The sequence below is a fragment of the Hoplias malabaricus genome, chromosome 7, assembly GCF_029633855.1.
Source record: "Hoplias malabaricus isolate fHopMal1 chromosome 7, fHopMal1.hap1, whole genome shotgun sequence".
In the NCBI taxonomy this organism is placed as follows: domain Eukaryota; kingdom Metazoa; phylum Chordata; class Actinopteri; order Characiformes; family Erythrinidae; genus Hoplias; species Hoplias malabaricus.
In genome coordinates, this window is record NC_089806.1 from 33,112,319 (window position 1) to 33,134,793 (window position 22,475).

Sequence of the window (22,475 nt, forward strand, 5' to 3'; positions counted from 1 at the left end):
CTCTTCAAGCCAACGTACTTCCATTATTGACTGTATTCTGGTAATTCTATTGATAGTACCAGGAAGGAGAGGCACATTCTTCTACACTACAGGAAACAACTGTTTATGAAATGATGGTGCCTTTCAGTCCATCTCCTCCCACACCTACTGGAATCAAAGAGGTTTTGATCCAAGCACACAAAGAAGGTTGTGACATGTCTGATCATTTGCAGTAAAATGAAGAAACCAAATGTTGGGCTATGTTGCTTGATGCTGATACGGTGTAACCACAAAATTCAAAATGATATAGCACAGGTAAATCTGCAGCTATGTTTCTCCCCACTTGCTCCTCTCACTGAGACCAATTCATTTCAGAAAACAGCATGGTAAAAGATTTTTAATGATACATGGTGCTCCAGAAGTAGAGGCCCAAGTGACAAAGAAGAGCAAAAATGTGGATTTTGTAAGGGGTACACCATGCCACTAGAACAGTGTTTTACTAAATAACCAAGATATTTCAACATAAAACCTTTATTTTGCAGAAAACAAAATGATCATAATTAGAGAACACTTTCATATACCCGCAAGTTATATACAAGAAATTATAGGATTATGCGGAGAATCTCCATGGGTAATTGGTTCAACACTGCAGCTGGAATTGCTTGTCAGTTCAGCATCTCTCATTAGCAGAAAGAATCAAAAGTCTGGACAGAGGAGAAGTGGTCCAGAATTCACTTTAGTGATTACAGCAAGTTTAATTTATTTGGGTCTGATAGAAACATGTTTATCGACAAACTGGGGAAAACTGAATCCAAAGTGTGTAAAGATGTCAGTGAAAGGTGGAGGAGAAAGCCATGGTTTGGGGATTAAACCTCTCATACATCTACATGGCAGAGTAAATACAAGTGTGTATCAGTACCGTCTTCAACAACATGTGGTTCCTTCCTTGCATGCATTACTCAACCAGCCAGCATTTTTTTTGCACAGGACAATGCCCCCTATCACACAGCAAAATGGGTAAAGCAATTTGTTGAACATGAAAACATTGAAACTATGAAATGGCCATCCCAGAGTCCTGTTCGAAACCCAATGGAAAACATCTGGAAAATCCTTGGTGACAAAGTTATGGCAAAGAAACTCATAACAGTCACCAAACTCTGGAAGAGACTGCAAGAAGAGTGGACCAAAATCACACCAGAGCAGTGTGAAAGACTAGTGATGTCCTGTGGCCAAAGATGTGCTGAAGTCATTCAAACCAATGTATTCAAAGCAAAGTACACTTCCTACTGATTGATGACTGTTGTAACCTTCAGAAAATGTAGTTGTAATCTTTCTCTGTGCTAAAGTTATTGCTGTTCTCTAATTCTAATGATCAGTGTTCTTCAATTATCAATTATAAATAAGTTTTTTATACTGCGCTTTAGAATACATACAGCTCGTGAAATAAGATTAAAATACTGCTCCTTTAATCCTGTTAGAATGAGTTCAGATAGGACTGCACAGTGACCTTGACATTTAGGAAATTTAGGAAAGAATTTTTGAATATCCTTGTGTAATTGTCTCACTAAATATGCTTTTCACAACTACCATTTTACTCAGCTGTACAACAAACTGCCTATAATTCTTCTGGGGAAAATCAATTTAGATGAGTTGAATTTTTGTGTCTCCACCTTGCGCCCAGTGATAGGATGAGACAATTTATAACATATATTTTTTGTTAAGATATATGAATAATCAATTCTTATATGAGTGTGGACACGTTTCTGTTTCTAAATCCTGAATTTTAAATTACATTATTTTTTAATAATTATTAATATTTTGTACAGTGGCCTTGGGTACTTAAAAACAAGAAATACATTCAAAACTTCACAAAATGACAGACGTTAATATTTCCATTCAGTAATGATCTATTAGGTAAGTGAGCGCAAGATATATGATTACCATTGTGTATAGTTACACGTGTGTAACGCATTGAAATATATTAAACATCTTAATTAACCAGGAGTTATTTAAGGTGTACTTGAGCAAGAAAATCCCAAATTCTACAGGAATCTGTCTCCAACCAAAATCTAATGTTTACGTATGTAAATGTGTTACAACAGAGCTTGCTGAACAATGACGCAGACTATTTAATTCTAGCATGTAAAAACACTAGCAGCACTACGTTAACAATGTTAAAAAAAGAAACATTGCTTTTCACTGGAGGGGTCTTTAAAGTACTCTGCTCTACACTTACTAAAGTTCAACTTTTGGCCAATCACGAATGCGCTTGATTCTGTCGTCACTGTAGCAGCCGGACACGGGTGGACGCGGGAACTTCTGGGCCGTACCATTTTTTTTCGGGTTAAGTGCGTTATCATGTTGTCTGCCAAGACACCCACAATGGATAAAAGTGACATGACGACTTTGTATCACGATTTTATTTTTTACGATTGTATAACATTTTATGTGGACGTTAGATAAATAAAAACACGTAACATCACCCCCACCTCAGTCATGTTCTGGAATGGTCCATGTGCAGTGTTCAGAGGAAAGCAGAGGCAAATTCAAAACAGGAAAAGAGATTTCTGTTTTATTTAAGTTCAGAGTTTGATACTGTGACTTTTCCAGATATTGTGTAAAATGTATGGATTGCTTTGATGTGTCTTTGTATGACCTGCTCGGTAAGTGCAAAACACATATATATATAAAGATAGGTTAACTACGAGCTAAAATTAGCTTCCACACTAGCTCTGTCAAAATGAATTGAAGCCCACCGTCAGTAGGACTCGCTGGATATGTAGAGATGTAGCTCTTGAGATGTAAGAATAGCTCATAGTTTATTTAAGTAATCAATTTCGTCCTGTTGTATCAGTTTAACGGTCCTGTCAGAGAATGTGTATTCGTTTTGTTTTTTCTTCTCCAGAACACCCACTGGCTGTTGTCAGTGCGGGGAAACTTGGGTCTGATTCCTTTAAATGGAGAATCACAACCCAAAATACGGTGTAGTTCTGGACAAGGCTTAATCCCAGTTTGGGAAACCATGCCATTTTAGTGTTCAAGCGATATGTATTAGCCTCTAGCAACATTTAACTAATGTTCATTTTTCTGAAACCAAAGTCTCTGTCTGAACAGGAGAGTTTGCATTGTGTAAAAAACATATTATCTGCTGAATAGATTTTGCTTGTTTTATCTGCTGAATACCTTTTGCTTGTTTTACAGCCCAGTTGTGAATGTTCTCACAATGTCTCAAGCTACACTTTTGGAGGAGGTCGTTCACTGGAGCCCGGAGACATGCCGACAAGAAGTCACAGCAGTGCTGCCTAAACTCATCATATCCTCTGGATACTTCCAGTTTTCTATATATAATTATATTTTGTATTGTCTACTTTACTCACGTTGTTGTTCTGCAACAGTGTATAGTTTGTCGTACATGCCTGTTTGATCCTTTGACCCTTACACTCTATGCATCATAACACTAATAGCTGGGAGGAACACATCAGTAAGTCTGTTTTTTCCATCTTAATCCTGAGCAGCTATGTTATATCTACATTTAATTTATATATATATGTAATATAATATTTCTAGTTTAATTTTATGTAATGTCCTTTTCGTGCTTTATGTTTGCAGATGTTTTACAAATTATTGTAAACATGTTTCTCCCTCATCTACCGCTGGTGGAACTGGAAGAGGAGTGTTTCTCCAAAGTTTTACCAAAAGTATGGCCTGCGACTGGAGCAATCTGTGTTGTCTGTGTCCTGCTTGGTTTAATCTTTCTGAACAAACGTGTTGTGCATCATTGGCAATAGGTGGAGGTCATGTTTACTGGCTTTTTGGAGGAGATCTCTAAGCAGATTGGGGGCCTTTCTAGCCAGAATGCAGAGCTTCAAGCTTTCCTCAGGAACATTTTGCAGGTGTGGTAACCAGCCTTATGTCATTTGAGAACTGAAAGTGAATTCAAGACTGTTCATGTTTGTATTTTTTTGTCAAACCATAATGAAATCTAAATAAAAATGTATAAATAAATAAATAAATTCATATATATTCATTTCAAGGCAAACATGGTAGTTTAATAGGTTGCAGTTATTACACTGTGACGCCCCCCCTCTCTATTTCCTAAATAACTTTGCTTTACTCAGAAGTAATTTCCAAACCACAGTAACACCTACAAATTCAGCATTCAAATAATTTGTTTCCCCAGATGTTCATTCTAGTTATTCTTTGTGATGGAAAACATATTCTATAACTTCTGTTTGACCAGATGATGGTGCAGATTCTAGAGGTTCTGTCCACATGTGTGCGTCATATGTGCACTTTCGAGGAAGCTGTCTCTCTGGACTCCATTCGTTCTCTGCCCTCCTGCGTTTTGAAAGTCCTAAAAGACACCTTTCAGCACTGCAAGGTAAACCTTATGCTGCCGTAAGCTTGTACCACATGCTGTACTGCTTGTACATAAAGGTAGTAACTGTTATGAAAAATTATCAATATATTTAATATATTTGAGTCCAGCAGTGGTAGATTTACCTAAAGCAAGTTGTTGAAAACAATCAAATCACGGTCCTTGCAAGGTTCAGGTATGGCATTGTCCATATAAGCAAAATTTGAAGAGACTTCTTAACTCTCTATGAGTTGACTGTTTTTAATGGATTTTAGTTCATTTCAAGCAGCTTCCTGTCACAATCTGATTGATATGATTATGCATCTTAAGTTTAGGAAATGTTTGGTCCTGATAGAGATAAGTAAGTAATGTTCTTATTCACAGGACAGCGAAGTCATGTACAGTGGGAGGCTGTCACTCGTCGGGGATCGGCTGCAGGGCTTGTTTAAAGAAGCTTACTCACTACAAAAAGGTCTAATGGAACTACTGGAAAAGATCAACATGGAGAAAATTGCTTCCAAAGAAGAAATATCTGATTTAGTGACAGGTGTGTGACTAATAGGAATTTTTGAGGGCAAAGCAACCCTCAAATGATCCAATGTACATAACCAATACCTAAATCTTCACACTTTAGACGTACGCATTTTCTGGCAATGTATGGGGTAGTCTTTTTAATTGGAAAGTGACAATATATAAACATGTCTCCATTTGAACATCTAAACACAGTTGCTGTCTTTCACATTGTGAATGCAACTGCATGATGAATGGACCGATAGAAATGCTCCAGAATGACTAAATGATTTTGTGACTAGTCATTTTTTTACATTGACTTCCTTGAAATTAGTATGTTTTTCCTTTCTCTTGTAAAATGACTGAAAATACTTTTTTTTTTTTTTTTTGGGAAATGCATGTTTTTCATTGGGCAGTGTGTATATATGTGTATATATATATATATATATATATATATATATATATATATATATATATATATATATTAAAAAAAAGGTTGTGGAGTGTTTTGAAAATTATTCACAGAAAGATGAACTGATGAAAGATGTATAGATACAAGTTAGGTGTTTCAAATCCAGTAATCATTCAGTGTGTATGTGTCTTTTTTCTCGCAGAATTAAGTCTATAAAATTTGCCTCAAAAGGCCTGTGTTGCCTACTGACCAAGACAGAGCTGATTTGCCACATTCCTGTATTAAAAGCAGTTTAATTGGTAAATAATCAAAAGTAATAATACAACTAATCTTCTATAAATATAAGCCACAGTGAAAGCTCTCATGGGGTCTAAATCTTACTCATAAAATCCAGTGGGAGAAATTCAAATAAAGGGGAGCAAAAAGGTATATTTAGGACTGGAATATGTGAGAAAAGTGCACCCAATAGTTAAAATTACTAATATTGATTAAACAAGAATATTGATGGTGGTTCCCTATAAACAAATGTGAGTGTCTGAACTGTCGGTGCAAGAAAGGTGTTGTCTAGCTTCTAGAAACTTGAAGAGGACATTGATGTTTATAGTTGATAGATGTTAGCGTATTTATAAATGATCTAAGAGTGAAAATAGTCTGTTTTTGTTACTCTTGTCTCAGCACTGCAAAAACTGCACTATGTAAATTTGGAGCCTGTTTAAGGCTCATAATTGAATATAGAATCTAATTGTGCTAAATTGTAATTAATTGTATGATGGGTAGAATTGCCTGTTTGTCAATATATGGTCTATTTTGTCATGCAGTAATTCATAGTCTGCTGGATATATGCTCAGTGATATCTACCCTTGATATTGCCCTACATGCCAACACCTGGAAATTCATCATTAAGTAAGTAATGCTTTCTTCATTCATATACTTCTTCAAGCTCTGTTTTAGTTGCCATATGTTGATGCATGAGATAATTCTCAATCTTCAACATCTCCTGAATATGTTCTCTTTCAGAAATGAAAATAATCTAGAATAAATATACCACTTTGTTTGCAGGCAGAGTGTGAAATATCAGTCTGCGGTGGAGGAGCATTTGAGACACACAGACATTACATCCTCTCTGTGCGAGGTCCTGCTGAAGTCTGTGCACAGCTCTCTGGAACTGGCTGAGCAGGTGCATCAGACAGGTCTGCAGGTACAACACACTAGGACTGTCCCCTATTAATGACACATCGTGAATAAATCTCATTAACAGAAAATTAACAACAGCTTTATGAAAATGTAATGTATATAAAAAATACAGCAGTAGTGTAGCAGCAGAAGCTGTTTTTATCAGTCTGCCTTATATTAAGCTTCTGAAACTTCTAGTCATGGGTAGCACGGTCGCGCAGCAGGTAGTGTTGCGGTCACACAGCTCCAGGGACCTGGAGGTTGTGGGTTCGATTCCCGCTCCGGGTGACTGTCTGTAAGGAGTTGGTGTATTCTCCCCGTGTCCTCGTGGGTTTCCTCCCACAGTCCAAAAACACACGTTGGTAGGTGGATTGGCGACTCCATAGACTGAGCATAACCTTTATTTTGGTCTTTTTAAATAATACATTTCCCTCTTTCACTCAAAAGGAGATGGGGAAGTGTGCTGAATACAAACTTTTCCAGAAGACCACAAAGATGAGCAGGTTTTTTGCCAACACCTTGGTTCATTATATAAAGGTATAAGCAGACACCCAAAAGTTGTATTATATTTATTCCAAGACTTGCCATTACTGTAGTCATTGCAACTTCATTCTTTGTTTTGACAGGAGTTTAAGCCGTTCCTTTCAAAGTTGTGCAGTCATTTTTATCAGCTTTGCCTTCAAATCCTCAGGTATGTCTTTAAACCTATTAATTTCAGCAGAACATAACTTATTTCCCTGTGGCCAAATGTTTGTGGGAGCCATCCAATATTTTTTCTGAAATGACAGGTCTCGACAGGGAGTTTTTCCCTTTTTTGCTGCAGTAGGGCTGCATGCACATTACCAGGCTGAAGTGACATAAATGTGATCTTTTCAGGGTTGTGTGGAAATTAAATCAAATTTGAGTCATATGTGGTTCTAGATTGGATATGTATCGGATATGTGGGCATGCTACACGATTATAAACAGTCAGATCAGATTTCATGCATCTTTTTACCTGTATGCATGTGCATAGTGCTGAGTAATACTCCCTACATAGTGCAAATCACAGATAATAAAACTAAAATTACTACACCCAGACAGGGCACTGCTTAGACAGCAAGATGTGAAGTTTATAGTATAATATAAATGGTTTAATATTTATACGCACAACTCAGTATGCACAGAAACCATTATTATATATCCTACTGGTTGGCTTTTTTCAAGTTCAAGTCCTCCCAAGCAAAATGTGATGCACACACAAGCTGCTAATGTGTCTGTTTTCAAGTCTGAATACAAAGAATTGGCTCATTATGAAAGTGATGTATATAAATGTATCAATGTGCACATGCATGCTGTTTCAGGGAGAGATTTGTTCACATTACAGACAGATACAGGTCACTTACAATTATGTACCTTCCTGCCATATTTGATCTGAGTAAAAATCAGTATTAATGAATGAGGCTTGTAATGTTAACTTGGCCTAATAGGCATTACACAAAAGATGATGAGAATTTGATGGCATTCTGCTATGAGTATGTTAGTGAAGTCAGGTGCTGATGTTGGATGAGAAATATTGGTTCACAATCTCCACTCCATCTCTTCCCAAAGAAACTTGAATTGAGGTTTAACATTCCAGAGAATGCAATTCTACTTTTGCACAACCCCATGTTGAGGTATGTATATGCCTTTAGCCCATGCTTGTCATTGGGCATGGGAACCATGAACAGCAGTTACTTTCTCATGTTTGATTGGTATAGAAAATAAACTATGTGCACAGTTGAACAGGCAATTGGCGGAAGTAACACATTATAAGGGGTCATTGTGAACTTCAGTAGTGTGTGCATATTGCGATAGTATTTAATTCTTTTGTTCATAATTGTCGTCTTATATCAATGTGAGGTTCATTAAAACCTTCTCTGTTTCTAGTAAATTTCCACCGAGTCTTGCTGCCCCATCTGTGCCCCTAAACCTTGGCGAGGAGCTCAGTGCTGCCGTTTTAGTTCCCATGGACGCTGTGCTGACTCAGCTCCTACCAATGAGAGCTTTTGCTGAATGTGTCCTGGCCCCAGCTCAGAGTAAGTTTGAATGGGTCAGTGGGTGCCTGTTGACCTTCACCTCTCATCATGTATCTTAACTATGTGACAATGGATTTCTGTTGACCCAAAAGATGTTTTGTCTCATTTTCCTAGGATCAGGAAATATAATAAAAGCAGTGGATAAATGTTTTGCTGACGGTCATTGTTCTGAGATAGGTCTGTGAAAGGACAAATTAATGAAATGCCCCCTTATGAGTCACAAGGGGTCACTTACATAACACATGGGGTGTGTATCCCTGTGTGTCCATTTGGGGACAATGTTAGAGTAGAAAGACTAATCAGTTTTGCATTGCGATCTCTATATAAAAGCATGCAATTCTCAGATTGCATGAGCTGCTTCCACATGTTGACATTATAACCACCAGCTGTTTAAAAACTCAAGCAGCACTGCTGTGTCTGATTGACTCGTACCAACACAACGCACACTGACACACCACCATCACATCAAATCATACCTGCTCCTGTGGAGGTCCTGACTAAAGAAGTGCAGTGTGAAATGGGAATAAGAAAGTATACAGTGAAAAGTGCTTCTGTATGGTCATTGGAGCTGATAAAATGGACAATGTGTATAGATACAAGTTAGGTGTTCCAAATCCAGTAATCATTAAGTGTGTATGTGTGTTTATAATTATGAATGTGAGTGTAAATGTGTGTTTCAATTTGTATAAGAGTGTTTAAGCAAAAGAGTTTCAATCAGACAACAACGAAATTCAATGTTTAAAATTAAAAGCAGTTCATGATGGTTTTCTTGGCTATAAAAACAGGCTTGTTTTTTTATTTATATAATATGATTGTAATTGAATTTCAATATTGGTCTGAAAAATCGCAACAAGATATAATGTTCAAATTGTTCAGGCCTAATCCATGTGCATCTTATATAACTGTATGAAGACCAAGTGTCCTGATGAAGCAATGCATTTTATGATTTGAAGTGTAGACATTTCACTGCTGCTCACTGCAAGTGCTGCTCCTTTTTAGGGAAGAAATCTGCTAAAAAACAAGAGTCTATGTGAGGAAGGAAAAAACAGACTAAAAGGAAATTAAAATTTACTAGTCAGTTATGACAGTTGATGAATGAATATCCTTTTCCCTCTTGGTCCACCATGTGGATGTAGCGGCCATGGCCACTGATTGTTCTTGTTGTTTCTGTAAAATACCATATGAGGTCAGAGAAAGTGAGTAGGGGAAGGAGATATTCAGGGCCTTGTGGAATTTATTTATTTATTATATTTTAAAATATATTTTTGCCATTTTTTAGGAAATGTTTCATTTATTTCCTAATAGGGCTGGGCAATTAATCGAAAATTAATTGAAATTGACATTTAGAACTTCTAATCAACATAATTTTGTCTATATCGTTATTTTTATTCTGTTATGTCCCCAATCTGTGTTCATGTACTGGCCCTTTTTAAAATCACTCTACCAAGCTGTAGTCACATGATTCTGCCCCCTATCTGCCACATGGAAGCTACCTAAACACCGAGGCAGACCAAGCGACTCGAGCAGCTTGTACCAAACAAATACACAGCATCTGTGGTTTGGTCAGGCTGTGTTTGACTATAATTAAGATGACACTGAACAAAAAGAAGTCAAATGTAAACACTGAGTAAAAATGAGAGGTACAAGCTCCCGGTAACATCCCGTATTTAATACTGGAGCATATTTACAGCACAAGCCTCGTCACTGAACTATGAGGGTTAAAAATACAGAAACAAAATAATCCTTCATTAACCGCAATCATGGTAAAATGTTAAATTAATTGTGATATTGACTTGTACTCATATCACCCATTACTATTTCCTAATGCTTTTTATTGCAAGGTTTGTGGTGCATTTGCCGAATTTATTTAACATTAATTATCCCTTTTTGATGTTGTTCTCATGATCCATCTTTATGCCATGTTTAACTTCAACCTATAAGAATGAAACAAACACCTAAGCTGGCTCTCTAAAAAAAACTGATTATTTGGAGAAAATATGGTGATTTTAGACTGGAACAAACTTTAGGCATGCTATTTCCAACTTTCAATTTGTATATGCTTTTTTAGAATGAGAGACTAATGTTGGTTATTTTTAGGGACAGAACACAGCTTAGCACCCCAGTTTTGACAGATCAGTACAGTTTTTAATATTACTTCTTGCTTAGATCTTGCTGGAGTTTAACGAGTTGGTGCTAACAACAAATGTGAATCTGATTAAAAACAGATGTGATTTCTGCTGTAGCTTGGAGATTTTTGCAGAGTTTGTGCTGGAGGTCTGCGTTTGGTGGTGATTGACAAATCTCTCTGGCCAGTCAGGGCTGTGTAAGTTTTACATGTCATGTTTAGCCCTTATTCAGCTTCCTTGGAGCTGCTAGCGAGCTAGGACTATAAGTAATGAATGATCTTAAAACTAAGGTGGTTTTGTTAAACTAGGCTCAGGTTTGTAGGTGGATATGCTGTGCAAATGTGTCCATACATGTGAATGCGTGATGTGTGGTGATGGACTGTTTTTTCTTGACTTGTGCCCAGTGATTTCAGTCAGGCTCTGGACCCACTGCAGCCAAAACACTATGATATAAATGAATAAACCACTGTCTACACTATGAACCTAAAATCTGTGGTTTGTTTTGAATTTATAGAGTGCAGTCCAGAGCTTGCCCTGTCACAGTGTTTGCTCTTGGTAGACGTGTTGGGAAAGCTGTACTCTCAGCCTGAGGAAACATTACGCCTGTGGTTTAATGGAAGTCAGTTTTCTGAAGAAACACCAAGGTTTGTCGCCTAATAACCAGCATGTGATATTTGGTTAAAAGCTTAAGGTACAGAGTTTCATACTGGCACTGGTCTGCAATTTAAAAATTTAAATCACAGGACTCCTTACCGTTACATCTTCCTAAAACTTGTTAACAAGTGTGAAGTAATTTTAACAAAAATCAGCATGTTATTTTATAGTGCTTAATTACTTGGAATTAAATCCTGTTATGTCAACTTGCATGGGAGCTTGAGAACTTTTCCCTTGTCCTGCAGTTTTCCTTTTTTAACCAGCCTTTCCTGTATTGTTTTGCTCTTACCAGGCTGTCAATATTTGAAGCTGTGTTTCTGAGCTTTCGCCATTGCCCACTGGAGCGGGTTGTGCCTGTGCGGGTGCCAGGGGTGATGCTGAATGGTCAGGCTCAGGGCAAGGTCAGCCTGCATCAACATGTGTGTGTACATCTGTGTGGCTGTATAGCAGCTCTGCCTGCTCAACACTTCCCTCCACTGGTCAGTACTGCAAGCTTTAATTTTTTTTGAGTCAAAATATCTTTTGTAGTCTTCAGTGAAAATACACCATGCTCAGATTCTGCAGACCAGACCCAGGTCCATATTTTTATTTTATTCTAGCTCCTAGCGCTGCCACATTTATCTGGGCTGTTAAGTTCATTGACTGCAAGTTTGGACTGCCAGTCATAATCTGTTTTATGGAGGTTTGAATGAAACTTAAATAAAAGGAAATTGATGGACTGTGACAGATGGCTTTTAGATATTCATAGAGAGCTTGTTTTTTTTTTTAAAACATGGATTATACTTGTGATAAATATTGTTAAATTATCTTAGAGACATAATTCATTTATACTGTATTGTGCTATTGTATTATCTACAGACAAAAGTTGTCAGTAAGACCAACCAGTATAAATAACAAAGATGTTTGTGTATTTTTTACTTGTATTTATTTATAATTGTTTTTAAATATCAAACTCAAGTCATTTTGGATAAGCAAACAAAACACAGACTTTTGTCCATCTGTTGCTCTGCATACTATGTAACCCCCTTTTATCCCGTTCTTCAGAGGTCTGAACCACCACAGAGCAGGTATGATTTGGGTGGTGAGTAATTCGCTGCAGTGACACTGTGTGTGTTGGCGCTGGTACGAGTGGATCAGATACAGCAGTGGTGCTTTAGTTTTTAAAACCATGTGTCCACTCACTGTCCACTCTGTTAGAAACACCTACCTTGTAGATATAAAGTTAAAGACAGTAGCTCATCTGTTGCTGCACAATTTGAATTAATCGTTCTATTTTCCTTCATCAGTGGACACTGCTCATAGGACATTGTTGGCTGGATATTTTTTGTTTGTGGACTATTCTCAGTCCAGCAGTGACACCGAGGGGTTTATAAACTCCAGGATCACTGCTGTTTCTTATCCACTCATACCAGCACAACACATACTAACACCACCACCACCATGTCAGTGTCACTGCACGTCAAATATTCTAGTTTGAGCTGCTGCCTTTCACATACCATTAACACCTCTCTCTCCCTCCCAATCTTCTGTCCTCAGGAGCACTCCCTTTTAGGCGCTGTGCTCCAATCAGACACCCAGACGGCTCTCTTAGCCACAGACGTCTGGTGTTTCCTGGCACGGTGAGTGTGTGCACACCCAGCAGTGACCTCAAAGTTTCCATAGTACTCACTGAGAGCAAACAAATGTGAACAATCAAGGGGTAGTACATATTTTTCAACATTCGCTTCCTGTAAATGTTGTTGATTGCCTGTCTTTTGTGTCATGTCCAAAGTAACTTTGGATCGTTGGGTGACTTAAAACTTTAATAATGAAGAATATCAATTGAGCCACTAAAGTTTTTTTTGCTTTATAATTGATAATATAATTCACAAAACATTCTCTCTCTCTCTCTCTCGGCAGGTATGGCACTGCTGAGTTGTGTTTACACCACATTCTCCTTGTGGCTCATCTGGTGAGCACATTGATTTGAAATTGTGACATTTGCATAATTTCTTTGCTGTGTTTCTGGAAATTTGTCCAGGAAGGGGGAATGTGTGGCTGCTATTTCTGTTGCTGGCATGTTGATAGAAGTGACAATTGGTGTCAACTCTGCTTTGGGAACAGGACATCTGTCTGTAGAGCCTGGCACTTTTCCTTCTTCCAAAAAATTCAATATTGGCTGGAGTGATATTGTCTGAAATTAAAGAAATACTATTTAATAAAGTTTAAGAAGACAAAACCGTATTGAACATGCAGAAGCACATATCTATTATTCCTGGATTCCTAGTCAGCTGGAGATAGCAGGTTCAAATCTGGACAATTTGCATCCTACTCAAACACCATAAACTGTTCAGTGACTTTGCATCAGCAACAGTAAAGTAGCTTGAAAAGAAGCCTTAGGCCAGCTTTTTATGTTTCTGAGGATGTATGGGTTTGCCTCCATCCTTCCAAGGCTGATGGCACTGTGAGTGACTGACTGAAAGGGTGGAACTGACAATGATAAACAAAATATAATTTGTAAGATGACACTCTACAGATCCAGAATCGCAGTGTATTATACTTGACAGCTTTCATTTGGTGACCCTGATAAATGTCATGGTTCAGCAACCATTTTCTTGTCTGAAAAGTTGCAGCATATGGAAGTAATATATTCTGGGTTTGCGCCTCAGTGCTGGGATCTTGGGTTCTTCCATGTTCTCCCTGTGTCTGTGTGGGTTTCCTCCGGGGTCTCCGGTTTTGTCCCACAGTCCAAAAAACATGGAGGTTAGGTGAATTGGCTTCTCTCTTAACTGTCCTGATGTGTGAGTGAATGAGTGAGTATGTGAATGAATGTCTGTATGTGTACCGATATGTGCCCATATACGGATTGGCGCTCTATCCTGGGTGAAACCCTAGTGCCCGATGCAATCCTCCAGGTGAATGGTCGTTCCTGGTCGAGAGTACGCTGTGTGCGTTTGGCTTCTCGCCAGTTTGTGTGTGGATTAAATGTTGAGTGTTGATTGTAAAGCATCCTTGGATTTCTAGAAAGGCGCTATATAAGTGTAACATTAGATTAAAATAAATAAATAGGAAATTTGAATGGGTTTCAGCAGATGTTTTATTCTTTACATGTGTATTCTTAACATTTATTGTGTTATCTGTGTTTGTAGATGAAGTCATGCCCATATGAGGGTTTTCAGCAGATTCACTTGGGTCTTCTGCTGAGACGCCTGCTCTTCCTCATGACTCCAAGCCACCAGGTAAATCAGATTTAATTGTTTTACTTGTTTGACAGCCTAAATTATTATTATACTAATATAATAGTATTGCTAGATAACTAATAAAATAATTAGCTAGTTTCCTTTATATCTTATAGATAATTGTGTCTAACAACCGTATGCATATATGTGCATTTTTCTCAGATGGAGTTTGCCAAGCGTTTCCCACCCTCTGAAGAGGACAACCTATGTGTGTGGAGTTTGATTCTGCTCAGGAGTTTGTGCTCTGAGGTTCGTGTGTGTGTAGAGAGAGACGTGCTGAACAGGGCTCAATCTGCGCTGGCCACCTGGCAGGCTACAGGCTACAGACTTGGCGGCATGTACACACTGGTGAGGACACTAATGTGCCTCTAACTTTCCTGTGTTTGTGTCATAATTGGGGTCAGGACTTCCTTTTCAGTGTCAAGGTTTTCACAAATATCACAAGACTGTATACACAGATGCTGTTAAAATTAGATATAACATTAGGACATTAAAAAGTTATTGACCCTCATACTATTGGATTAATTGGGTTGGGAATGTTTTGAGGAAATGCCTTGACTGGAACTTTCTGTTCTGTATGGCTGATTGAACACGTACAGCAGAAATATAATGTTTCTCAGACAAGTTACTTAAAAGTGTTCTCTGAGAACTTACCCATTCAGCTACACGGTTTTGTTTAAATAAAATAGTTAATTTCTTTCTTGGCAGGTCACACAGGGCTGGCAGCAGTGTGGAAAATGTCTGTCAGCATGTGTTTTTGAAAAAAGAAAAAGCATAGATTAAAATCTAGGGCAAGGCAACATTATTATGTTCCGTATTAATAAAGTGACCTCGAATAAACATTGAAAAAAGAGGAGAAAAGACCTAGCATAATCAAGGAGCTAAAAAAATACTTGCTTTTATACATTTATGACCATGAGAAAATCCAGGACATTTATTTTCTTTGCGAGGTGGATGTTTGGAAGAGGAGGGGGCAGTAGAGGGCAGTTTATAACAATATGCGAGGGGAAACGGCCAAAATTCACGTTCTTCACTGGAAATGTACACTCACAAGAAACACATTCAGTAATAAATGCTACAGGTAATGGTGTCCTATTTGTCCTAAAATACTTTGTGCCGGAAGATTTCATGTTTTTTATGTAGTTGTAACAAATTTTGATCTTGAGCACTGATCTACATTGTTGGGGTAAAACCTATGTGGTGCCACTTTATGAAAGCAAACACATCGGTGCCTACACATTGGGAAGTGTTCTTGGTCAGTTTAGCAGAAATGTATGTTTCAAAGTTTAATTCCTGAGTTTAATGGTTCACCAGAATTACCATTAAAAACCATTGCAGATTCACATGGAACCCACTTTTTCCCTGTTTTAAATCAAGTCTAAAATCCTACCTTTATTCCTTGGCATTTATTTCATTTTTTTTTTTTTAGTTACATTACTATATTCTTGTATTATTGTTATTGTTATTATATAAATTTATATTTAGTTATTATATATTCATAATTAGTCTTTACACATTTAAATTTTATATTTTTTATTATAAATTTATATTATTTGTCATTTACTGTGATTGTTTTATTGTTTACATTTCTTTTTTATTTTATGACTCTTGTCTTGTCATTATGACTCTTGTCTCACAATCAGCTTCTAAATTTGGTTTATTAGTAAAATTGACAGTTGACAGTTAAAGATGCTCTAATTAAAGCTGACAGTGCAATCCATATTGACAGGAATTGCTTAAAAATAATAAAGGGAAGTGGGGGTGGGTATCTATTTAACTTGAATTCAGATGCTGTTGTTTTATCACTTGCTTTTGCTCTCTCTCTCTGTGCTCTGGTTCAGAGCAAGGCACTGGAGTGTGTGCTGATGGTGGTCAGAGGGGAGCCCTTGCAAGCTGAACGTTTGAGCTCTGTATTAAAGATTACCCACCAGTTGTGGAGTCGAATGTGTGCCAGTCAGGTGAGGCCATCTGCAGCAGTAACTATCACCAAGCAAATATAAAATGATTTTTTTTTAAATCTTAAAATAATAAGGATGTCTAATCTGGGGAAAATTTCAATTTCACACTCTTACAACTTCATAACAAACAGTGGTTGATATTGGATACTATTGGATAGTAAGACTTTACGTTACCAACCGAATGTAAAGGGGATTATTTGTCATGTGTTCAATTTTGAACTCCACAAATTGTTGAAGATGCCACATATTAAACATTTGCTTTGTCTGGTTGTACATCTTTTTGTTTAGGTACAGGCCCATCCCTCTCTTCAGCGTACCCTTAGGCCACTTCTGTCAATTTCAGCCATCTTGATTAAAAATATAGAACCACATGCCATAGTTCAGGTAACAAGCTTTGTCTTACCAGACTTTTTTTCTCATTGTATTTTCTTCAGTGTTGGCACTCTTCTGAAATTCATGAACTTTAGGCAGCCCTTAACAAATTATAGTGCTCAAGTGTAAATAAAATGTACAGAAATTCTTTTATAAATAACACTATTATTTGTAGGCATTTTCCTGTCTGAGTGGCCTAAATCTACAAAAGTGCCCTGATGACCTCATCCTTGCTGCTTTGGAATATCTGGCCTCAATGGGGAAAGTGTTTGTTCCCTCTGATATTCAGGTATTTCTGATTTTGCAGAAACAGTTTCTGTTCTCTTAAAGGGGACATATTATAAAACTGTTTAAATAGCCCTGTTCAGAACGCTCAGTTTCTGAGCCTGAGAATGAGCCACAGTTGCTTCCAGAGTGAGAGCCTAGGAGTGAGGACAGACAAGAAGGCAGGATCATTCTAAATTGTCTGCACTCTATGGAGAATGCAGTGTAAAATCAAAATGACTCTTTGTATTCCATGTTTTAAGACTTGGGCAGACCACAAAAACTGGCTGGATTGCTTTATTTCAGTTTGTGGATTGGTGGGCTCCAGATTCCCAAATTCATGTCACCTTTTCAATATATATCCTATATATTCTATATATCTATAATGTTTTCCCTTGGCTTTGCTTTGTGTAGTCTCAGGTGCTCCCCAGACTCAGTGCTCTATTCAGCTCTGTATTGGCTCATGACTCCTGGCTGATTCATCAGCACGCTCTTGAGGCCTTCGCCATCTTCGCTGAGGTCAGTCATTTTTTCTTATACAAGACCCAAGAGTGACTAAACTCATAAAACAATGGAAACATTTTTATAGCTCTGACATTTCATTATTCACATCTTCCAATGAAGTGCCTATCATTTAATAATAATAGTGGTCAGCCCTTATCTGAAGCTTCCTTTTCCTTAATTTAAAGGTCACCAATCATGAGGAGGTCATCTCTCAAAGCCTGATATCAGAAGAGACAAAGAACAAAGTAGTAAATTTCCTCAGTAAGGTATGTGCCTCAGTTTCTGAGATAAACTGCAGTCTGTGAATTTTTTGTAGATATAATAAATGTCTGTACGCTGATCAGCCAAAACATGTCCTTCCCAACAAGAGGGCGAGGAAATTTGTGCTCTAAAGAACTCCTGGCCTCAGATGGCTGAGCCATCTTCTGGATTCAAACCTGTGTTATACAAGTGATAAGGACAACACTTGGGGGCACCCAGGCTGGTAGTTTTAATGTTATGGCTGATTGGTGTGTGTTTTATATCTCTGCAGGTAATCACGCCACAGGAGGCTGAAAGTGTCTATGTAGAGAGGCTGAGGGCTGAAGTAATTAAGATGGAAAGGCACACTGAGAGACTGGAGGCAGAAGAAAAGATATCTGTACATACACCTGAGGAGGAGGTAAGATTTACGACCGTAACTCTGACCCCACTTGGGTAACAGTGAATAATGGATGTGTTTCGGTTTATAAACCATAAACATTTTTGAACTGTCTAACAGATCTAATTAGCTGAGCCACATTTGAAACCACAGAATACACCAATCGTTTATTTTACAGTATATTAGAGCCAGAATATTGAAGGTTTTAAAACGGTTACCATTGTGTCAGCAAGGTGGTGTTGCAGGTAATGTTGCTGCTACAGAGTTCCAGCATAGAGGTCTGCATTCCCATGGGACTCTCGGGCCCAGTCACAAAATAACTTGCGGCATGAGTAATGAGGTAAAATTTAAAATCTAAAGAATGATAATAACAATCACAGATTAATGACCATGCATATTTAACATAAAATAAAACAACCAAATAATCGATAAGAAAGCAATTAATGCCTTCTAAAATTTTGCAAAGCAACCAATCACATGACCACATGAATTGTGCATTACTCTGCTGCAGAAAGGCCATAGCCTGTAGACGGTCAGTTGGCCTCTTGGGTGTTTGCTTGCCCATGTTCATATGCCCGCATCTCCGTATAACATTTGTGAGGGAACTCGGTCAGATCTTTTTCAGTATCCTTCAGTAACCTGAACTATATTATTTCAATGATGTGTGGGAGTAGGACAAATACTACTGATTTTTGATGGGAGTAGGACTGAAAAAAAATCAGTCCAGTGCAGACCTTTACTCCAGAGTTCACACCTCACCTGTGTGGTGTGTTTCCCGTGTCTGTTTCTGTCTCATGTCTTTTCACCCAGAATCCAAAAACAAATAAATGATCTACTATTGTTTATTATATTTTATCAAAATTACAAGAACACATCTATATGCGTTTTGCTGTATACACATTTTTTTAAATAGTGTGGGGTGTTTTAAAATGTTTAGCCTTGAACCTCTTCCCCTCCTTCAGCCGTGTTCGAAGCGGCCACGTCAGGAGACTAGTAGAGATGAAGAGTACGAGCGTTACCTGCAGACGGCAGAGAGTGCCCTCAAAGCACTGCAAGCAATAGAAGCATCCAGCCCAGATTCATCTCCTCCACAATGGGTAACAAATAGGCTCCAGGGCCTGCAGACACTCATCACCCAAATCAGCACTCCAACTACAGTCCACAAACCCTGACACCGCAATTCTTCTGCTTTATATACAGTGCTGCTTGTGTATATTTTAGTTATGTAAAAAAAAAATATTTTTTTTTAATTTTGTAAAAAATTTAGTTATGTATATTTTTTAACATTTATTTAAAAGATCTTCTCTGTTGAATATTAAACTTTACCTTATTTACTAGTCTCCCCGTGTCTTCACATAAGGACATATTACATAACGATTCTTCCTCTTTGCTTAATAAGATACTAAAGTATACAGCAATTCATGTATTCCATTCATTCTTTTTATATTGTTGAGAAAACAAATTTGGAATATGAAAAAACTATTCATTATTTATTTATACAAAAAAACCCAAATGTGTTTGGAGCATAAAATCTGAAGTACAAAATACAATCAAAAATAGGAAATGAAAAAACACACTGGAAACATTAATTGGATTTCCGTTTCTAATCCTGCAATAGAAAAACAGAAACTGTTAACAGATAACTGTTGTTATCAACAGTACCAGAGAATGTAGATGTTATTTGTTCATTTCTTTTCTTCCAACGCATCAAAACAAAAATACAGGGAATATTAAAATTGGATATATTTTGTTTCTTCATACCTAACAGGAAGATATAGCTACATTCCACATAAACGTCACTGTTCTTCTGCGGTTAGAACCCCCTCTCCAGACACCCATGTCTTCAATATGCATAGAAATCTCAGCATGTTTCCCCGTCCTTGACCATATTTTTAATTAAATCGTGAAATGTGTCAAGTAGGTTCATCTTTAATCTATCAGCAGAAAAATTCCTCAGTTTGAAAATATATGGCACTATTAGCGTTAAAAACGTCCGGTTCTGGCTAAAATCTGCAGGCCAACCCATAGTTGGCCACAAGGAGTTTAAAAAAAAATATACATCTCGGAGTAACTTGACTTTACTTTGTTTTAAAACAGTTTATAGATAAAAATGTGCTTTACAAGTACAGAAGCCATTGCTTGCTGACGTTTATTGTTCGAATGTTATTCGAATATACTTGTTAATGCTAACCCTTTTTTTTTTTTTTTTTTTATTTATTGATGTAATTTCTTCATACATATAGGTGTGTGTATATTTATATTTCAAAGGCTTGTTGAATAGGCGAAAGAAATGTGCTGTGCATTCATAAGTTTGTTATTCACTGTATTTTACATGCAGAAAAGTTGTTTCCCTTTTAGTATATTGAGTAAGTATATATCTTACGGTTTCATCCATAAATCATTTGACACTATTAAAGGAAGGAAATTGGCCCACAGAAATGTAGAGTGCAGTTAAAAATGTAAAAAAAATTATGCAAATTATTTTTATCACTCTATCAACATTTCAGACAGAATGTTACAGTGAACCAGGTCTCCTTTCTACTGAGAATATAGGGGGGGGGGGGTGCTAACTGGGGGCTTCACAAAAGTGTTCCCCCTTCTGTATTACAGCTAGAGTGCAGTTGAAGCCCTTGAAGATATATACTTACTCAATATACTAAAGGGAAACAACTTTTCTGTGTGTAAAATACAGTGGATAACAAACTTATGAATGCACGGCCTATTTTATTTGCCTATTCAACAAGCCTTTTAAGTACAAATATACACACGCACCTAATATGTATGAATAAATCAATTAAAAAAACCCAAAATGGTTAGCATTAACAAGTGTATCCGAATAACATTCGAGAAATAAAAGTCAGCAAGCAATGGCTTCTGTACTTGTAAAGCACGTTTTTATCTATAAACTTTGACATAGTAACACCAAGTTACTCCGAGATCTATATAGAAAACCTCTATAAAGTAGCGTCCGCCGAATGCTCCTATGAATGCTGCGCCAGCTGAACATAGTCATGATTTGGCACATGCGCACTAATGGGGGAACTGAATTGACCGTAACTAGTGGTGGCATATGTGCTTACTGACTGACTGACACCTAATGTTGAAACGCGCATGCGCGAGTAGGAACGGTTAATTTGGCGTATGAGAACATAAGATGGCGCCATTACACCGTCTGTTGTTAGTTCAGCCATATTTCACATTCCAGTTCGTGAACGATATTTGGAACCGTTCGGCGGTGACCAGTTGTCCTCTTTTCCCTGCACAAGTGCTCTTTTTGGGACCTGAAAAATGTGTGTTCAAGGGGTCAGAGAGGGCTGAATTGAAACACCCTCGCGCCGCTTCAGCGCTCCACCGTCCACCGCGGTGCAGCTCAGTGTTTTACTGGAGCCTCGACCAGGAATGTGTTGAACGTTGTTGAGGTAATATTTATCATAGTCTCTTCTTTATGTTTGGAGAATGTTTCTGTGACACTACCTTGTTTTCTACTATATATATTTAGTAAAGTCATCTTGTCGGTCCCTATAACGACACGAATACACAGACACATCTCACCTTTACTGACATCTCACCGTGGAGCGACGACCACGGTAACCACGATGACACGCTGCACGGCTGGTTCCAAAACGGCAAGCACCCGGATCATGCCTTCTACGAGAACACACCAAACTCCTCAGAGATAGTGACCTGAGGCGGGATTGAACCCACAACCTCAGGACCCTGCAGCTGTGTGACAGTAACACTGCCTGTTGTGTTTCACTTGGCGATATCTTTATTATTGCATTTGCACTGTATTTGATGCGCTGAATCGTGCAGAGGAATATACCGTTGTGTGAGAAGTGGACAGCTCCCTCTGCAGGTGCAACAATGTTATTGCAAGGGTACTAGGACTGTGGGGTAGTGTTAGTTAGGGGTCACCTATACCATAAAACCTTAATTTCAGTGGAAGTGTGAGATAAGGACCAAGATCTTCACCCAGTAATAACAATAATAATAGATTTGTTAATAATAATAATGTAAAACAGTAGATACAAATTGTTAAAATAAAGAAAATATTACTTTACATTTGTTCAATGGCATAGATTTGCTCTTGACATTGGTGGTGGCCTATGAATCTTACACCCACCGTTTTTTGTCCTCCTTTGCCCCATGATAAATCACACTGGTCGTGTGCATCCGTGTGTTAGGGGAGGTAGGACTCAAGTAGAGAACGTGATTTAACCATTCCTGTACCTCTAGGTTGTTGAGACTTTTT

General features: G+C 37.8%; 1 protein-coding gene across 2 annotated transcripts; it reads left to right on the top strand.

Moving 5' to 3' along the window:
• Positions 1–2,378: 2,378 nt before the first annotated feature.
• firrm (fignl1 interacting regulator of recombination and mitosis) lies at positions 2,379–19,554 on the top strand. 2 transcript variants are annotated; one of them, XM_066676959.1, is made up of 25 exons: positions 2,379–2,642; positions 3,181–3,291; positions 3,420–3,460; positions 3,589–3,677; positions 3,768–3,872; positions 4,220–4,360; positions 4,721–4,883; positions 6,077–6,161; positions 6,318–6,456; positions 6,879–6,968; positions 7,058–7,122; positions 8,339–8,487; positions 11,128–11,257; positions 11,560–11,746; positions 12,804–12,886; positions 13,167–13,218; positions 14,396–14,485; positions 14,648–14,833; positions 16,327–16,443; positions 16,732–16,827; positions 16,991–17,104; positions 17,494–17,598; positions 17,769–17,849; positions 18,116–18,244; positions 19,186–19,554. In XM_066676959.1, the coding sequence occupies exons 2-25, from the start codon at positions 3,203–3,205 to the stop codon at positions 19,393–19,395; spliced, it is 2,736 nt and encodes a 911-aa protein (XP_066533056.1). In that variant the 5' UTR covers positions 2,379–2,642; positions 3,181–3,202; the 3' UTR covers positions 19,396–19,554. The 2 variants fall into 2 exon arrangements, with proteins under 2 accessions (XP_066533056.1, XP_066533057.1); XM_066676960.1 differs by lacking the exon at positions 2,379–2,642 and adding an exon at positions 2,719–2,780.
• Positions 19,555–22,475: the final 2,921 nt, after the last annotated feature.